At 39.0% G+C, this 21,194-nt stretch overlaps 1 protein-coding gene across 1 annotated transcript in view; it reads right to left on the bottom strand.

The window, feature by feature from the left end:
• Window positions 1–21,194, bottom strand: part of KIF16B (kinesin family member 16B) — a 141,240-nt gene that overhangs the window by 22,843 nt on the left and 97,203 nt on the right. Inside the window, exon 24 of the mRNA XM_058801365.1 lies at window positions 20,316–20,405. Within this exon, the coding sequence (XP_058657348.1) occupies window positions 20,316–20,405 (90 nt within the window). The remainder of the gene's footprint in view (window positions 1–20,315; window positions 20,406–21,194) is intronic.

The raw sequence follows: 21,194 nt of genomic DNA, 5'->3' as shown, positions 1-21,194 counted from the left end.
TGAAGTTTAAACAAAGTCACTTAAGTCTCAATATCTCAATATGCACTAAGACTCCCAGAGTCTAAAGAAATTACACAGAAGCTGTATTTTTAACTAGGAACTTGCACGAAGTATTTAAGGATTTGTCAAGGTGAAAAAAACAAAAAAAACCCAAACCAAACCACCACAAGCCCAATTTCTCTATTTTTTTATATTTTGTCTGAAATGAATCATTTTATTTTGTCTGAATTACCTTTTCTATACAATTTCATAAGAAAGCAGTAGGCAAAGGTAAAAAGTTAACATTTACTGGACAGATTAAAGGCTGCTTTATAAATTCTGAAAACATTCAAATGGAGATCAAAGAGAAATTATTTGGTGTACTATCCACTAAAAATGAAAACAATAAAATAAGATATAAAAACACCTAAGTCATATTTTCAGCTGATATAGCCCAAACTTTAAAGTTGAGTGAAGAAACATCTAAACTTATTCCTTTAAACAAAATAGTAACACAGTCCTCCATTGGGTAAACCCTTCATGTATGCTGCAGGTAAGTCATGCCCTCACAGGAGAGGAGGATTAAGGAAATTATTTTCCATTAACAATTAATCAGGGAGAGGGAATATCCAGGGAATTATTATCTGTCCATCCAGCTTGTCACCTACCTTTCCTCTTCCATTTCTAATACTTTCTCTTTACTTTTTCCATCTCTCCCAGCATGTTCTTCCCCCACCTCCCAGCTTGTCTCTGTTCCAACACTATGCTTCCCTCCATTCCTGCATGACCCACCTAATTCTATTCCTTCCTCCACTGGACATTATTAACAATTAATCAGGGAGAGGGAATATCCAGGGATATTTGTCAGAAGGGAAATATTTGCCAACCAATTTATTTAAGATTTTTCAGAGGAGACTTACTCAAGGAAGGAGGGAGATGCTTATTCCCTTGTGTGTGTTTGAGTGAGATCCAGGCTCTGGTGCCTGTAGCAGCAAGGAGAGAAAACAAGAGAGAGCTGGGACACAGCAGGGATGGGCCTGAAGCAGCTCCTCCGCTCTCAGGAACACTTCCAAGACCTTGGGAACAGAGTTTGCTCCCCTCAAAGACAGTGGAGGATTGACTCTTGGCTGGTACTGAGGGCCCTCTGCAGAGGCCCTTTGTGTAGGAGGAAGGTTGCTTTTCCTGTACCTATTTCCTGGTCATATGAGTTTTCCTCCGCTATTAGTTTGGTATTTGAGGAAGAAGTGAGGGCAAAACTCAACACAGTTTCAGGTGCACAGAGCCTGCAAGTGGGCACTCCAGCTTTTTCAGGTGATTTATAGCCCATCTCCTGAAGGAACAGAAACTAATGAGTAAAACAAAGTCCCTTTAATTTGCCTTTGCCTGCAAATTCTTTCCTATAATCCTTGTCTTTGTTCCCTCTTGGTAGGCTGCTCACCAAATTTACATTTCAGAGTCTTCCCAAATATTCCTTTCAGACTGTTAGTGACACAACATATAATCACCCTACCTGAGCCTACTACTAATAAACAAACAAAAGGATTGCCAGGTTTTTTGTGTGCCTTTGAAAAATCTAATTGATTAAATATTGAGAGTGTTCAAATATTTAACTACTCAGTCAGCATACAGAAAACCTAGAAATTTACTTTTCCTTCAGGAACTGTCATCTATTTGAAGTGACTAGGATGGCAAAGTGCTACAGGTGTATTTTCATAGCTTAAATTATATTTATGGAGTAAAGAGCAAGAAGTAGGAGGTGACAAAATCACATTACCCACCATATAAGCATTAAAAAGTAGAGGGAATAACCAGATCTGCCCTGAGCAGACCCAGTAAGATCAGTTTAAAAAGAAAGGTGAAAGGAAGATGAACATGAAACTCAACTACTTATAACCTTGCATCAGTTCTAAAATTCCAGGTTTGCTATGTGTCAAAATCAAAGAAGACAAAACACCAACTGTGTGGCAGGCACTGAGGACCAAAGGAAGTGAGATGTTTTGATATTAAAGCATCACTTGTGCTAAATGTTGCTACTAATTTCTATCACCTTATCTCATAAATTACAGACCTGATAGATCACAACAGTATAGAAAAGAGCTATGAATCAGTTGAGGACCAGACTTATTTTAGCTGTAGATGAAGAAAAATTAACCCATCTAGTCCAATCCCAACTTTAAAAAAGGGGGAAAGTGTTCAGTGTGCTGGGATTCTCACTGGGACAGGTCACAGAACACATCCATCCCCCAAGCCCCTCAAGGGCTGTCTGAAAACACACAGACCAGAAAAAAATATCCTCCAAATACTGACACTCAGCAAACAGCTTGCATCCTTTGGTCTTGCCTTTGCTTCAGCATCATCCTTTAAAAACAGGAACAGAAAAAGTCATATGTCCCTGAATGGCAAGGGTATTGCAGAGCTGCATTTGAAATTCTTCCCGAGATACCTGAAAGATTGAAGAGGCTGGAAGAGGTCACCAAGATAAACCTCAGATAACCATTTCAAATGCAAGGCCGAGCAAAAGCCATGGATGGATTTCAAAATCTGACCCTTGCTGGAAAAAGAAACTTTCCGCTCTCTAAGACTGCATTAATTTTCTAAACTGAATATTTAGGACTTCCACCCTCCTCCTGGGAGTCAGGTACCAGTTGGGGGGGCAGAAGGAAGAATTTTCCACACACAAACTTTACAGACACAGTATGAGTTATTTCACTTTTTGTAACTTACAATTCAACTACGCTCACACCTTTTTTCAGCATCTAACTCTCTGTAAAAGAGCCACTGATAGAAAGAATTGCTGATTAAAAGAATGTATTTCTAAAAGAGATACCTTATTAATGGGAACTGTTACTTTTGAGAAGGAAGAAAAGCAGATTTTCAAGGAATGCTTGTTATTTTGAGAATGTTGTTTTGAAGGGTGTGTTTAATGTACAGTAGAGGTTCCCCTCTCTTTGTTGGGCAGCAGAGGCAATCATCACTATGGAATAAACATCAGGCATATTTACCAAGATGAATATTTAGATTCAGTAAGAGCACTGAGGGCTGCTGGGGTTGTGCCACAGCCCCATGTTAAACCTATTAAATCTTTATAACAACTGGCATTAGCAGAAGCATTTCATTAACAGGCTAATGAATACACTGGTACTCTCTGGCACTCTGGTTTTAATCACTGAAAGGTAGTTCTTATCCCAATTCCCAAATTTGGGGATATGTCTATGTTTGAATGTAAGTGCTGGTGATCACAGCAATATCAAACAAAGTCAGACAGCACCATAATCTTACAGGGGGAAAACAGAATAATAATGAGGATTTACATCAGTACTTCTCAAAACAGTTTCAATTAAAAATATGCAACAGTGATACCATCAAATAAGAAATTGGTTCTGCATGACTGAAACAAAGACCTACTGCTCTGACTGTATTTATACTCAGTTATTGAGCAGAGGCCTTTGACTTTCTGAGGAGGCAGGCAGCCAAAAAGTTGCATTAAAACATAGCTTGAAATCCAGCCAGTTTCTAAAATTCTCCTGAAAGAGAATGAACTCTATGTTGTGCAGAATTAGATTAATTTAACAATGGTCTTTTCACTCATACTCAGTAAATGTAGCCCTTTTTTTCTACTGGAAAATCATATTCTGAGTTGCCAGGTCTAGTAAGGTACTGCTTTTCATGTAATAAATAAAGAAAATACAAAAAAAAAAAAATTAATCAGAAATCACCCCATCACACTTCTTGACAATATTTTGCCTCCTTCTCCCTCCTGAGACTTGTGGGATTTTTCCATCTGACTCTCAGTTTACTTTCCATTGTGCAGGTTACTCTTGGCTCTAAAAAAGCCACATGCACAGAATCCATTTTTATCACTACAAGGCGTAATTCAGGAATTAATATCCAGGTTCCTAGCACAGCCAGAGTCCAACAGAAACTTAAGGCAGAAAGCATAGACTCTATTTGTGATCATCATTCTGACAATTCCTACCCAAAGTGGGGCTTGATCTGAGACATAATTAATGTGAACTACATCCTATCTTTACAGTTTAGCTGTTAAAATACAAATAAAATTATTACCAACCACTAAAAATGTATTTGACTAAGGTAATGCACACAAATTGCATATCTGTCAAAGCAAAATAACAGCATTTATTATTAATGTTATTATTATTCACTTTTAACACTGACCAGTTTGCAAAGATTAAAAAGAAATTTGGTTGCTTTTTTCCAAAGCTTCCCATAGTTCTGAAATGTTTTACTGTGAAACATTTCAGTTTTGAAACTGCCAGAAAAAAACAGTATTTCCACAGCAGCTAATATACCTATTATTGTTTTAAGATAAAAGTCACCAAAAATGTAAGCTTGCACATTGTACTGAGGGCCCTCTGCAGACACCCTTTGTGTAGGAGGAAGGTTGCTTTTCCTGTACTTATTTCCTGGTCATTTGAGTTTTCCTCAGTTTAGGAGGTTAATTACCCTTGTTTGTTATAATAAATGGTGATTTTTGTTGCTGCTGTTCAGCCTTTTCCAGGAAGTTCACTCCATTAGAAGAGTGATATGGGTACACTGCAGATCCTTGGATATGCTGCCTCTTGAGAAGATCAAATCCCTCTCCCCTTCTGGCAGATTGTAGGGAGGGCTGCAAATGGCCCAGAGAAGTAAGGAAAAGAATTAGATAGGTCATGCAGGAATGGAGGGGAGCATAGTGTTGGAACAGAAACAAGCTGGGAAGTGGGAGAAGAACATGTTGGGAGAGATGGAAAAAGTAAAGAGAAAATATTAGAAATGGAAAAGTAGGTGACAAACTGAATAGCATAGCCCTGCCCACACGACCTTATTTGGTATTTGGCCACGCCCACATTTCCTAAATTTAAATTTGGCCACACCCACATTTCCTCATTTGGGCATAGCCCCGCCCACACAACCAGATTTGGAACTCAGACACACCCAGGCTGCCTTATTTGGAATTTGACCACACCCACATGACCATATTTGGAATTTAGCCACACCCATGTTTCCTTATTTGGGCATAGCACACCCACATTTCCTTATTTGGGCATAGCCCCACCCACTTGACCATGTTTGGCATTTAGTCACACCCAAATGACCATCATTGGAATTTGGTCACACCCACATGACCATATTTGGAATTCAGCCGTGCCCACATTTCCTTATTGGGAATTTGGCCACACCCACATGGCCACATTTGGGCATAGCCCCACCCATGTTTCCTTATTTGGGCATAGCTGCACCCACAGGACCATATTTGTAATTTAGCCACACCCACATGATTGTATTTGAGCATAGCCCCACCCACATAACCATATTTGGGCACAGCCCCACCCACATGACCATGTTTGGAATTTAGCCACTCCCACATGACCATATTTGGAATTTAGCCATGCCCACATTTCCTCATTTGGAAAAAATCCCAGCACGGCAGGGCAGACCATGAGCTAAGACAAAGGTATGTGCCAACCTAGGGATTAAATGGACAATACCTACTCTCTATGCTCTTAGGTCATAATTTTGCCAACTAAACATTAATCTTTCTTCATGCAGTCTCAGGTCTTGGTTAGTTCTTTAAAGAAACACTAAAATTGGCTGGTTTTTGAGGTTGTTTCTTCAAAGTTCAGCACATGAATCAATCTTTATAAAGGTGTGACTCAAATCCCACTTCTCAAAAGTGCTATAAAGTTATTTTCTGGAGATCTCTGTAGGGTTTATTTTTCTTTCAAAAGCTATTTGGGATTTGATTTATTATCTTCCTGCTGGGATTTCTAGCAAGGTCAGGGCTGTACCTGCAATAACACAAGGTGGGCCATGCATCACCCCCTGCCTTCACCTGGCTGCACACAACCTTGCTCCAGCTCTGCTAAAGCTCCAGTGTCTCTTGGGCCACTTTGCCTCCGCACTGAGAAATCACAATACCATCAGATTTATGCAACAGAAACAGGCTCAGAGAAGGGGATTCACCACAGCACTTCTCACAGCTCTCCCTAAGAAAATTTGCTTGTTGCACATGAACTCATCTCAGTGACATCTGGCAGCATTTATGACACATCCCCATCTCATATGGCTGACTGATGCCGTAAATTTCAGCCACCCTTGCCTTTGAGAAATGTTAATAATGAAAACTCATCAACAAGCAGTAATGATTTGTACTGCTGACTAGATGGATGCCTTTCTGACTACTCAAAATTAATGGCAGATCTCAGGGTCTTAAAGAACAGCTGTCACAGAGAAATACACCTGCAAACAAACATGCAGTATGCCTTCAAGTGTGATTTGTTAGCAGACATAAAGTGCTAACCCTCACAACACACTGGACTGATTACAAGGAGAAGTTAGATAACCTTCTGGATCATTTAAAGGGATAAAACCAGAGAAAAGGCAGTGCAGGCACACAAATGGGAAGTTTAAAAGGAATGACTCAGTCCCCCCAACAGCAAGAGTGAGTGATAGTCAGACATTATACGCTCATTTTCACTTGTGTCTAGTCATACAGACACTTTAGAACAAGCTGCTTTATCATAGACTTAAAAACTTGCTGTAAGCCTCATACAAATTTTTTTTCCACTGTTGCTGTTGCCATTAAGATGACAGGCAACCAAATAAATGTAATAAACTTAACAGATCTATTTTCAGGAGCTTGCTTGGCAAAGGATTTTGAATGTGCAGGGCAGAAAAGCAACTGTGGGTACAAAGCAAAAGACCACTGTTACTATCAGTTTCATGAGGAATATCAGATTTAGTACTGCTCTTGAGAGTCAGGATGGTGGTTAAGAATAGATATTTGTTTCCAAGTATAATAAAATTTCTTGATCAAGCACTTAAAGCTAAATGCTTCATAAGCAAGACCCACAAAGACATGGAAATCACAAAGACACACTCATGAAAAAGTCAACATGATACTGAACCAACATTATTTCTTAGGGCAGGGGAGAAAACAGGGATGTGTTTCACAATTGCAAGAATTTGGGCATAGATAATTATGTCAGGAATTTCATAATTCCCATCTGTCAGATGCTTTCTAGAACAATGTTTTTTCCCAACAAACACTGCTTCACTGAATCTAAGAGCCATGCTGCTCCACCTACACAAGTTTTAGTAACCCAGGAAAACAGGGGAAAGTTAAAAAACCACATTATTTTTTCATTGTTTTTTACAGCAACTTTACAATGAGTTACAGTACATAGGAGCCTCAGGTACAATCAGAATGGAAATTATGCTACTCTAACTATTTAAATAAAACCCTGCAATACATTAATTTGCAACTACTTTACATTACTGGTAGTATCAAAAAACTGAACTTAAAAGTAAAGGTCTCCTTATTTATTCCCTGATTTAAAAATAAAATTGGAGTTAGAATTGAATGCAAAAAATAAGTAATTTAAGGATTTAAAATACTGCTAAAGCTTTGTTTCATTTTTTTTCCATAGAGGATATAAGAAGACTAGGACCTGCAGTGTTCAGAAATGGTTTTAAATTTATTTTTAATTTCCTGAAAAATACAGAGTATAAAAAAAAGTTTCAGAGTACCTGCACTGCTGACAGCAGTGCACAACACAAATATCAAAGCATCATTAATACCCAGTAATACCTACAGTTAGGAATGACAGAAAATAATAAATTCAATAGAGAAGAAATTAGCCAAACAAAACCATACCTTTATATTATAATAGGTAAATATTATTCTTTATATTTTTCTCATTTTATTTTTCACAGGATTTTAACCAAATATAGATAACCATGAATTAATCAAATGTTTTAACAGTATGTCCCAAAGTTTGGCACCCATGAGAAGAGTGCTTTTTCATCTCACTCACACTCACATCACTAACATTCTCACACTGAATTTTGGTTTTCAGACATGGCCAGACAGCTTACCCTCCAACACTATTATTCCTGGCTTTGGTTCTGAAATATGTCCTGCAGTAAACTGGACAACATCCTCTGCTTTCAGTCTTCTCTTGACATCTTCAATTCTATACCTGCAGCTCAATATTTTTCCTGAAAGCCACTTCTTCTTTGTGTTTATTTTCATATTAAACCACAAGAGATTGCATTTTATTGATTTTTGTCATGCAGACATGTCTAATATATTTTTTTGACTTGGGCTTTCTTGCTTTAGGCTCTCTAGAGGGATTGACAATTCTCTTCTGTAAGATGGAGCTTTCTGTACATTGTGTTGCAGAGACAGTAAAAGACCCTTCTACTTTTTTTTAATATATTTATATTACACCAGTGAAGAGAGCTTTACAGGAAGATCTCTCTTTGAATACAAAACAAGGCATTTAGAAATATATTTATTAACTGTACCAGGTGCACAGGCCAGAGAAATTTATTTTCTTCCTTTCTTCTAAAGCCAAGTCATTTTTAACTGAGAAACACAGTATTGTTTTTACCATACTGAGTCTGAAAGGTCATAAGCATGAACATGATAAAGTAGCACTTTAAAAAAGACCTTTAAACAAAAATTGCCTCTTGTAGATTGCAAAAATTCTAACCTAAGGGTTGGTTTTAGAATCACAGGGTGGTTTGGGTTGGGAAGGACCCTAAAGCCCACCTCATTCCAATCTCCCTGCCATGGAAGGGATGCCTTCCATTAGACCAGGATGCTCCAAGTCCTGCACAACCTGGTCTGGAACAATTCTGGGGATGATGCAGCCACAGCTTCCCTGGGTGTCGTGGGGTGACAGCCTTTATCCCAATATCGTGTGTTGTGTCTGGCAGCTGTGTCTTTTCTCTCTTCCCCCCCCCCCGGCCGTCTTGCCGCGGCAGGGCGGGGAAGAGAGGAGGGAGTGTCAACGGGCGCTTTCGCTTTTGGCTTCTGGCTGCTTGGCTTGGCTTGCCGCTTGCTTGCTTGCTCCTGCCTCGGCCCCTAGCTGATAGTTGTTTTGCTGCTTTTGCTTTCTGCGCTGTTTTTTTCTTTTCTTTCGTTCCCTCTTTCTTACCCTCCCCTGAAGATACTGGACCGGCTCCGGACCTGACCTGAGACGTCCAGGACCCCCCCGGAGTCTGCGAGAGAAGCTCAGCGCCCTCCACGACACTGCCTGGTTTCTTTTCTTTTCTTGTGTTGGGGAGTGTTCTTTTGTTACTTGATAATAAATAGGTTTTGTTTTTCCACTTTGCTCCTCCGAGGAATTCCTTCCCGAACCTGGTATTGGGGTAGGGGTGGTTGGAGGTTTGTTTTTTGGGGGTCTCCCTTTTGGAGATTTCCCCTAATTTGTCCTAAACCAGGACACTGGGCAACCTATGCCAGTGCCTCAACAACCTCACAGGGACCAATTTCATCCTAGGATCCAATCTAACCCTCCTCTCTGTCAATTTAAAGCCATTCATAGGCTCTGAACATAATATAAGTAAAAAAGTCCCTCTCCAGCTCTCTTGGAGCCCCTTTAGGTACTGGAAGGAGCCTGAGGTCTCCCCAGAGCCTTCTCTCCCTCAGTCTGCCTTCATGGGAGAGGCACTCCAGCACTCTGAGCACCTTTCCATCCTTCCTCTGGACTCTCTCCCACATGTCCACCTCCTGCCCACTGTGCTCCAGATGTCTGGGATGCAGGTGGCATTCCAGGCTGCAAGAAAACATTCCCAGGTCACACTGGTGTCATTGGCAAACGTGCCCCTCCTTGTTGGGGAGCACAAGGCTCAGCACAGCACTTCTGCTCTTTTACTCCTCTAGTATAGCTAGAGAAACTGTAAGCCATAAATGTGTATTAAAATGTGTAAAAATTGTTATTAGATACAGAGGGGGAAAATTTTTAGCAGCTTTCCTTTATTGCAGATGACAATAGATAAGAGTCACCTGTATCTCAATTGCATTTAGATAATGAATCACTCATTTGATGAATACAACAATGCCTAAATAAACAGCTAATCTGCAATCTGTATTTCCTTGTTCATTTACCTGGTGGCACCCCTCCAAAGAGAGGGAAAATCTGAAATATCCTATTCAAAAGCTGCCTCATGAAGCACAAGAGAAGCATGGTATAATCCTCCAGATTAGAGAGTGAATAAAGTTTAGCAAACAGTTTCACATGTGCAGTTGTGTCAGTAATACCACCTAAATTTGTAAGAAAAAAACCACAACAGGCAATACAGCTGGAGCTTGACAATTTTTGTTACTCTCTATGCTATTTGTTTAAAATTAACCAGGATATTTTCACAAAAACTAGAGTTTGAGCTGGGCCACTATATCAACTGATATGAAAGGATTCTACTTGAAAGATCAACTTAATCTAGCAGTGTATTCCTGACAAAGCCAACAAGAACAAGTTGTTCTTCACAAAGCCTTGGAAGGCAGTGAGACTGTCACATACAGCTAATGATTAATGCAGTACATATCCAAAAGCCCCCTGAAAGAAGGGTAGTTATGGAAAAAAAGAAGAAACAGCACAACCTCCAATCCTCCCCTCTGCTTTTCACTAAGCAGCACAAAAACAGACACAAGGTTGCAGCCCAAGGCATTTCCCAAGTCAACCAATAGTCAGGAACAAGTAAGAAGTGGCTCAGTCTCAATCAGCACCTAAACCTCCAGCTACATGGTCTAGGAATTCTTCTCAGAGGCACTTCTCTCTCACAGATAGCTGTTATCCATACAAAACTGTTTTACTGATAACACAACAAGAATATTTTAATATTACAGAAATTCAGTAGGTAATTGAGCAGTGCCTTGAAAATCAGATTATCAAATAATCAATGGAATTATTCTGTCAAATAGTTTAAAAATTATGAGATGATGGACTCACACCTCTCTAAATATTTTTTTTTCCAATTTCTGTGTTACTCATGTACAAGACTTTTGCACAGCCCAATCAATGAAATCTGACATTTGATTAAACTTGTTTCATTGTGAATCTATCAGAAGACCAATAAAGCTCAGAGAAATGTGTGGAAGCTCACAAGTTTCACCTGCTGCCAGGGAAAGACCAAAAAGGCCAGGTCTCATCAACAACCCCAGGAGGAAAGAAAGGAAAGGAGATAGAGAGAAGCTGTATCTCTGCAGAATCATATCTACCAAGCCAAGAAAATTTTGCTGTATTAATCTAGCACCCAAAGCAACAGCAAACACAAATTAATCCCCAAACTGTTTTTTTACAGGGCTCTTACGCATTCAGATTCAGTGCTTTGACATGAAATTGTCACAACAATTCACAGACTAAAATTCACACAATGATTTCATTTTCCAACTAGAAATAGATGGAGAATTGTGTATTTTGCTGGAGGGTTTCCTGTTGTCTCTGATGCTCCAGTTCTGGTTAGCAACTATGAATTCAGTGGGACCATTTGGAATAAATACATTTCCCTGTAATCAAGCTTTCACTGAACTACATGATATGGTTAGCAGTGATGTTTTTCACACTTTATTTATTGGAATGAATTCTCCTGTTCATTTGTAGATAGATGTACTGAGAAATATGCTAAAAATTTATTTTAAAAATTTCAGCAGTCTCATGCTGCAGAAAGAAGGCCAGGTAAAGCTTCTAAGGATCTACCACTTAAATCTCACCTGTAAGTAGTGGCAAACTCAGGTTGATATGGAAGCACAACAAATATAAACTAGCAGGCTTGCAGACTGCTCTGTACATAATATAATTAGGAACAGGAGCTGGAAACGTGCATGTGACAAAATATGCTTCCTGTGTATGCACTTCCTGGCTGTTCTGGGGGACAAGAATATGAATGTTAAAATTAACTACATCATAATTACTGTAATTTGAACTGAAAGAAGCCAAAGGCTATAATCACATGCTCATATAATAGTATTAAAGGGTTTACACACAAATATATGTTCTAAAAATTACTAATTTTTTTTTCAATACTTATGGAAAGATTTATTACCAAGCTTACTAAATTCCCATGCTAGAAAGTAGAAAATTAAGGTCTGCCCTTAATTTAGATTCATATTTCAAAAACTGTTTTGTAAATGCTTTTCTACATTTAATTCTGCCAGAATATACATCATAGCATTTGCTATTTCCAAGCACATCAATGTTGCAAATAATTTTCATTTTCACCTGTGCCCTAATACACAATTTCCATTAAAAAAAAAAAAAAAAAAAAGCTTTTAGATTGTTTATACATTCTTGGTGCTTGGTGTTTGTCCTGTGGTTCTCATATCAAATCTCTCAGTCCTATTATATTTTACCATTGTTTAAAACCAAAACTACAGTACATCAGTCTTGACTATTTGGGAAAAAAAAACAAATCAAATTTTCTGCTTCATATCCAGACTCTTAGAAACATCCTTCCAGTTCAGCCAAAACACATCAATAAGCTTATTTCTTCACTGGATCAAATTTTCAAAGAAATAGACAAAACTTAAAATATTGTTAGAGACTCTTTTTACAAAGGGTCATAAGGCTCTATAAAAGAACCTGAACTGAGAATCCATATCAAAAAAACCCTGAACTTTCTAAAATATGAGATAGCATTTGTAGCAAGATATGTACAACCATGTTCAGTATTATATGCTACACCCTGCTCTCTCTGGTGCACATAAGCCCTGATTTTAAATTGCTTCTTAGTCTCTAGAGTTTCTAAACATCAATGTCAACAATGAATGAATTTGTGAATAGACTGGGACTTCAGTCACTGCAGGATCAAGCCTTTGGCATAAGTTCAGCAGGTTTCAGAACAAAATAATTTTCAACGTTGTCTTAGGAAAGTTCTGTTATTTACAACTACACCACTCTCTGCTATTGAAAACTGAACACTAGAAGAATCCAAAAATCCAGAATTTTGCATTCAATGTGAACATAATACTTACACCTTACATACTAACTAAATATATAGTTACTAATGCCAGCAAACTAGAAAATCCAATGGTAAAATCAGCAGTTTCAGTCCAACCAGCTCTGATGAAATAAACTTCTGTCTTCTGCTGCCAAATGAGCTCCTCAGCTCCAGGAGCTCACCAGTTACATGGCAACAGGCTTGCCAGCCCTGCAAGCCAAGTACCTCCATCACAGAATATGAACATAAATTTTGCATTCAATAAAACTCTTCAGCTGCAGAGTTATAAACCAGAATTGGAGCAGTCAGACAGCCAAGATCCCAGCCCAAACACTGCCCCAAGTGCTCCGCACAAGTCTGCTGCCTTACTGCTCCACTGCTGGTTTAATTTCTGTTTGCATTCCTCATTGGAAGGGAGAATTTTGCATGTCTGATAAGATACTAAAAAATAATTTAATCACTACATAAGTACAGAGAAATTGTCTAATTATCCTTGAGACTATTGGCAGGATGGGGGAAGAATAAAAATCCCTAAATTCACACCAAACACGTTTTGAAAGTTAGTAACATATTGCATTTCTTGGTCAGTGATCAATTCCAGAATCCAAGGATGTTCTCCTAAAATTAATGACTTCACCTCAAATTCATCCCCTCTCCATTATCTGTGCCAGCCATTCCTGTTGAAGATTTCTCCCACTTACCACTTATCAAGAGCACCAGATGTATGGAGCTCTTAAAAATAAACAGAGATCCTTCCCTGGCAGTCACCCAAAAGAGGAGTACAGAGTCAAAAGGAAAGGACAGTGAGATCAGTCAGTGGTGGCTCCATAAACAGTTCATGACTTCTCATTAATCATTACACAGCTGAACTACACCTGAATAATAAGCAGTAGTAGAAAAGTGTCTAAAATGAAGTTAAGAAATGATTTAAAAACTGGTGTCTGCTCTATTTTAATAGCAAACATACACATTATGTGTTGGGTGGTTGTGAGTATGGAGGGATGAAACAGACATTGCTGTCACTGAGATGCAAACATTTGTCTTTCTTCATTGAAATGCAAAATACTTTGGATGAAAGACAGACTACTTTTTGAGTTTTGAAAAATCTGAAGTATTACAAAGTATTTTAAAAGGTTTTTAAATAAGCTTGCAACAAATGTTTTGATTTCAGTATATTTTCAAAAACATTCACTTAGTACTTCTGAAAAATCTGAGAATTACTTTCTGCTCTTTGAATTTCATGCAATTCCTACAGGTTATGACCCATAATTATTTTTAAACTCTTAACAGACCTTTTGTGCCCAGATCCCAAAAGACACAAATATATGCTTATATACAGACCTCCATAAATTAAATACAGATATTACAAAAATTACTACATTCTGTTAAATAAGCTAGAAGTCAATAGCTGTGGCATTCCTACTGAACAGGACACATGCATGTCCTTATGTCCATAAATGAATTTATAAATGCAAGCATGCCTTGTAGCTTCTCCTTGGCAGCTCTCCAGGGATTTTCTAATATTTTAAGTCAAGAATCACTATTAGCAATAAAAATGCCTCTATGGAAGGTGATTTCTTTAACAACATGTAGAGATTTTTATGCACACAGAAACAGTTTTCAAGATGACTGACAGGGAACTCAATAAGCAGAGCCTACAATGAAAGCCCCACAAAACCTGGATGCAAGTGGGACTTAAAGACTCCCATATGAAGAAGGAACTTCATAAACCCTGGATTTGACTAGGAGAAAGACAAACAGGAACTGTCTCTCTGCTCTCATTTGAAAGAAAGTAGAGACAAAAAAGTGTTAGGAGAGTGAGAAAGTGGTAGGAGAGTGAGATTTCCTCTGCAGCAAGATGTGGCTCAGGAAGGAAAGTTTTCTGCAGAAACCAACATTCTGGTACTATTCCAAAACCAGTAACTGGTAAGAAAAGATGAAGGCAGAGGCAAAAACAGGAGAATCTAACTATGGAAGTTCTCACTCCTCTATTGAGAATAAAGAGTCCATTTGCTCTCTTCTCTGACTAATAACAAACAAAAAGTACATTAATTAGAGAGACTACTGCAAATGAAAGTCAAATGTGGCCTTAATTAAAAATCCCAAAGTAATAAAATGGTCATTAACAATCTAGCAGTGCAAGAAAGCTGGAGCTGGGCAAATGACAGTCATGTAGCCCCCCTGAAAAAATAGACACTGTAAAATGCTTGGTAGTGATCTGCCACTGGCTCAGTCCCACTCTGCTGCAGCTTCTTCAGTCTTTCAAAATTTGCCTGTGACACATTTTAGTTAGATAAGCAGTTGTCAGCAGCCCCTTAATTACATTAGAAGAAATGTTCAGATATATCATATATATGACATCTTTTAAGACCAGAAGATATTAGGTAAGTTTCTGCTTTTGAAAGAGATACTTTTTTTAAAAAAAAACCTTCCTAATACATCAGTTTGCCAAGACATCCCTTTGGGAATTAAGTGGCAGAAACATGAAACGCAAGATCAGCAAATTATTAAAATACTGATATAGTAACTCAGAGCTGAGCAACTAATGAGCTGTAAAGTTCACTTCTAAAAGCAGGACACTCGTATATTAAACATGCCCACAGTATTTTCACTGTTCATTATAAATATTAATTTAGAGTGGGAAGGTGAACTGTGCAAAATAAAACTCAACTCAGATAGATTCTGATAAGATCCTTCTAAGGACCACATTTCTTTGAAATAATACATAGTGGCTAAAGACACAACTCTGACAAGTTTGGTATTAAAATGCATTTTAGCATCATCCTAAGTGAATCCTAAATTAGCTCAATGACAGATGAGCAGAAGCAGACAGATGAGTTTCAATTTACCAAACAAACTGAACTGCTACTCACATTGCAAAACTAATCCAAAATTACCATAAATTACAACTATTTTAAATAAAGGTAAAAATATAGAAAACCATCAGTCATTCGCATATGCAGCACTGTTAATGAAATTCCTTCACAGAAAACAAATGCCAAAACTTTACTGCAGCACACATTATTTTGTGTTTCATCCATCACAACATGCTCTTCCCCTCTGATAAACAAGGACACAGTAGTTTGTAGAAATGCTGACAAGGAGAAGAAACCCACTGCATATTATCCAGCTCTCTTTTGCCCACACACCTCCCTTTCCCTTTGATGCTCCAAGTCTCAAAGCAGGAATGGACACAACACGTGCCTGCACTAGAGGACATTGTTGGTTTCCAGAACAGGTACTTACATGCCAGTACCTATCTAGAAGCACTGGCTCACATGATCAAATGCTTCTCTTGCTTCTCCTAATCTTTAGCATGCTTGTTATTTAGCAAATATGAGAGTATTTGAACCTCTCTGATAAATTGGTGAAAGTTGTTGTGAAGTGACAGCTCAGTTAAGGCTGAAAAAAGATACTGGCAACCTTGTAAGACTTGGTGCTTGCAGTGACTTAAAAAACTTCTTCACAAAGGAACAGATAGCTTAATACAAATATCATGTATTTCCCACAAGGAAATTAGACACTTGTGCTTTGGTATAACTAACCAATAATTCTGTTAATGCACTGGATGCAAATCTCACTGAGTTTACCTAAGACACAAACATATGGCAACACAGAAGTGTCAATAAGGAACAAACTGACACATTAAACTAGCAAATATACTGACCTAGCAGGCAAAACCACAGAGAGAAGATGATAAAAGAAAATAAGCTGCAAAAGAAAATTGCCTCTATGAGATACTTATAAAGTATGCAGTGCAGAGAATTTAAAATACAGATAAAAAGCACAGGAAAAATATTAACAATGAACAGTTAATGACAACAAAAACAACTTCAGCTGGGAAGACTGAAGCAAAGTATGTACCTGTGCTCTGGGCTGGGATCCTGTCATACACTCTTGGATGCTGGACTTCATTCTGACCTAATAATACTACTCATGCTGTCATGGTTCTTCAAAACAAACAAATAAGTAAGAATAAAAAAAAAACAACTACTCCCTCCTGAAACACCAAAAAAAGCCTGAATTTGTACTGTCAGTCACAAATGCTTTATTCAAAAAGGTTAAATTAATATGTTGCAGCACATAGGACATTTTAATAGTGGCTTTAAGGACATCAGATTCCTCCTGAATCCAATTACTCCTTACAAGAATGAAGCTGATCTCCTTCTGATGCAACCATTAAAGAATTCAGTTGCTCCTCAATGTACTGTCAGGATCAATAACCAACTCTGAAGAAGATTACTCTAGCACATTTTCCTAAATGGGGAAAATCAGTCTGCACAGGAATTCAGGTGGCCCTTTTTCATTTGGATGACTGCCTGAGTCTTTTTTCTAGAGTTAGATGCAATTAGGATATTCCTGTTGACAGATATAGCTCTAACATCCAAGAGGAAATGGCAATTTATTCGAATAAAAAAATTGTACTGACGTTCACAAGCAATATTTTTGAAAGCATTTATGTACAGAGAACTTTTCAATTTCCCACTAAAAACTCAATTTTACCTTAGAAAAATTCTGTCATTTAAAAAAGATGACTTTTTTTTTCCCCCTCTCTCTCCTTTTTCTTTTTTAAACTTTTTCTGAGATATTTGGTGCACAGTAGTTTCCATTTCTGGTTTTCATACTGTTTTGGAATGGGAACAATCTTGAGGCCCAGACTCAAGGTCTGTTCCATGCTCATTTCATTTTTAGATTAAAGCATATGTTAACGAAGACCAAGAAAGCATGTGCATGTCTCTCCTTCTTTAACATATTCATATTTTTAATATACTGCCCAAGCTTCTTTAGTTGTGCTAACTCTCAAATCAGGGTCACTTTCATTTCTTGAATGATTTATTTCTTCTAATATCCAAGGGAAGATGTAGGAGGGAAGAAAAATGTTAATAATTAAAAGTTAGATGTGAAAACTAAAAACTGTGATTCCATAAGTGCTCACTCCAACGAACTAAAGCTTCATCAGGCACAGCTCCTCATCCTCATCCTAAATGCCCAGAGTCTTTGGTGTAGTCAGATCAATTTTTCATTTTGCAGAAACTTGAAAGCCACTATTACAAAAGGGTATCTGTGAAGCAATGCTCTTCTTTCAAATGAGAAGTTGTCAGGACAACAGGATCTGACTCCAAGTATCTTGCAATGAACAAAACAGCAACCTCCAGGGAATGATGCCAGTCAGCAGCAAAGGGAATTTATGGCCAGGAGCAACACACAGAGTCACAGTTTCATTGCAACATCCATCCTGTATCAAGCACCCTTTGATCTCTGAAGTGCTGAAGGGCTTGTCAGTCTTACGGGACACACACGTCTGGGAGGAGTCACAGAATCATAAAATCATTTGGGTTGGAAGAAACCTTTAAAGGCCACTGAGGCCAGCCCCCTGTCATAAGCAGGGACATCCTCAACTAGATCAGGCTGCTCAGAGTTCCAACTAACCTGTCCTTGAACATATCTGGTGATGAAGCATCCTACTTCTCAAGGCATTGTAAAAATTGTGCCACTGTGAACATTTCCTTAACGTTTTATTCTGAATCTGCCCTCTGCAGTTTAAAGCCATTAGTCCTTGTCCTACTGCCACAGCCCTGCTGCAAAATCTGTCCCCATCTTTCTAATAATCTGTTCCCATCCTTCTAATGATCCCCTTTCAAGAACTGAAAGGCTGCTGTAAGGTCTACCCAGAGCATTCTCCAAGCTGAACAACCCCAACTCTCTCAGCCTCTCTCCAAAGGAGAGGTGCTCCAGATGATCAACTTATTATCCCTCCTCTGCATCCACTCCAAGTGGTCCATGTCCCTCCTGTGCTGAGGATTCCAGAGTTGGGTGGCTGGGTCAGAGCAGAGGTGGAGAATCACCTCACTAGAGCTGCAGGTTATATTTTTGATGCAGCCCAGGACACAATTGGCTTTCAGAGCTGTGAGTACACGTTGCTGGGTCACACCCAGCCTCTCATCCACAGCACACTCAAACACTTCTTGGCAAGGCTGCTGAATCCCCTCATTCCCCACCCTGTTCTCATCCCAGGAACTGCCTGCAGGCAGGTGCACTTGGCTTTGTTGAACCTCATAAGATTCCCATGGGCCTATTCCTCAAATTCATCGAGGTCCCTCTGGATGGCATCCCATCCCTCATGCTTGTGAGCCACACTCAGCTTGGTGTCATCTGCAAATTGCTGAGGGTGTGCTTGTTCCTTCTGTGTCAGCCAATGGAGGTATTTAACAGCACTGGTCCCCATACAGAATCCTGAGGGATATCACTTTTCACTGATGTCTGTGTGGACCTTAAGCCATTGACCACCACCCACTGGATGGGACCATCCAAGCAATTCCTCATCCACCCAAACAGTTCACCCATCAAATCCATCTCCTTTCAGTTTAGAGAAAAGGATGTTGTGGTGACCATGTGTCCTGGGAAGATCCATAATTTTACTGCATTCCAGATCTACCTGCATCCAAGAATTGTTAGTGTCCTTAAGACTTTGCATCCAGAGACCTTGTGTGTGTGTGAGGAGGTGCTATTGAGGCTGTTTTCAGAATTGGCCCTCCCAGGGCGTTCCTTTGCCACACAGTATTTGTTTTGCAGGCTGTTTGGTCCTTGCTCAGGGAAAGTTTTTCCCTCCCTTTTTGGGATCTCTCTTTGTTTTTTGCCTCATCTCAGAGAGAGTGCAGTTGGCAGGTTTGAGCTGCCTTGGGGCGAGTTCTGCAGGTGTCTGCCAGTCACTATAGACCCCAACAAGCTGTTCTGAATCCATCAGCTGCCTGCTCCAGGAGAGAGGGCTATGGGAGCAGAACCCTTCTCCTCCTGGCAGCTTTGGCTTCACAACCATAGCCATCCACAAAGACTGCATTTTGCAACTAGAAACCATTTCAAAGTGAATTTGCAAACTCTGCTGGCAGCAAAAAAAGCCAGAGAGTTCCCGGAGCCATGCCATGCCAGCATCCACCAGTGCTTTTACCTCCCACAGCTGCAAGTGCAGAGCACAGAAGCAGGGCCTGAAAACAGGAGGAAGCAGCAGACAGACCCCAGCAAGTCTTTATCTGCTGATAGAACTCCTCTGCAAAGCTCCTGCCTTCCCAAGAGGGATGCGATGGCATCTTGTCCCTTTGTCCTACAAGCCTGAGGTGTCCCTGCCTCATGCCATCTCAGGAAAGGCTATTTCTGGCTTATCTCTGTTCCAGTATGGTTGTGAGTTTTTTGCAGTTTGGTACCTAGATATTATTGACCTTTTTTTTTTTTCCTGTTGGCATTCTGTTTGTTAGTAATGTGTTATTTTTCCACTTATATCCACTCTTATCTCATTCCTTAATGGTGGGAAGGGATTGGTTGGAATGAAGGGGAAAGTTACCCATTTCAGAGAGCCCATCTCTTTAAACTGTCTCAAACCAAGACACCATGTCAAAGGCTTTACAGATGAAAAGAGATGACACCCATAGCTCCTCCCATGTGCACCAATATAGCCACTCTATCATAGAAGGTGACTAAATTGGTTAGGCAGGAACTGCACTGGTGAAATTGTGCTGGCTGTCTGAAATCACCTCCCTTTTTGAGTGAACATATCTCAAACCACTTATTTTCAAGTCTCTACCCTTTTGTGTAAAAGAAGTTTTGGTAAAACTTACCTCTGGGTACTTCACTTTTAAAGTTCTGTGCAGCTCTCGGAAGCGGCTGTACCGCCGAAACACTGTCCATGTCTCATCCAAAACTGTTATCTAGAGCAGGCAGTATAAACACAACAAACAGAAGTAAACCCACACAGTGTAAAATCCATGCAGTACACAAGGTTATAAGATCAAAATGGACAGTTCTTAGCTGTCTTAAATCCAAAACTTTTATAAGTTTACTTAATTCTTCTTTCATTACAGTGACAGAACTGTATTTAATAAAGAGCACTGACTGCAAAGCAAAAAACATCTGGATGCATTTATTCCTTAATCCACAGTGGTTGGATAAGACTGTAAACACATTAGAACATCCCCAATCCCTTCTTGGTGTAGCTATTTGACTCTCAGTATTACTATCAGTGGGTGTTCCATTAAGGAATAAATAACATCCCGAGTAAGTAAAGTGTAGCCTCTCAAAATATTCACAGAAATGTATATTCTTATAAACAGATATTGACAATTAACAAATACACATTTCTTGGACATACAGAGTTCATGATCACATAGAAGGGGATTCCAGTTTGTAGAGTAAAATATTACACCAGCTTTTAGTAGAAGATATTCCTTTAAGACACTCTTGATCTGTGTTTTCAAAATGGTGATGAACATTCCATTTATAAAGGAAGTTTTCTTAAAATAAACATTATTACTCCTGAGGATATAGTGCATAACAACAGGAGCAATGAGGGGGGACAAACCAACCTTACCATCAGTTATTCTCAAAACTCAGATATTAAACACTATCTGAAATTAGGTGACATTAATTAAGGACATTTCTAAGTGGGCCATGAAAGTGTTCTGACTAAAGCATTTGACTTTACAGCCAAAAGTCAAAAG

The sequence above is a fragment of the Ammospiza caudacuta genome, chromosome 3 (assembly GCF_027887145.1).
Source record: "Ammospiza caudacuta isolate bAmmCau1 chromosome 3, bAmmCau1.pri, whole genome shotgun sequence".
In the NCBI taxonomy this organism is placed as follows: Eukaryota; Metazoa; Chordata; class Aves; order Passeriformes; family Passerellidae; genus Ammospiza; species Ammospiza caudacuta.
The sequence above is the reverse complement of the archived record's forward strand: the minus strand, read 5'-3'. Positions and strand labels throughout refer to the sequence as shown.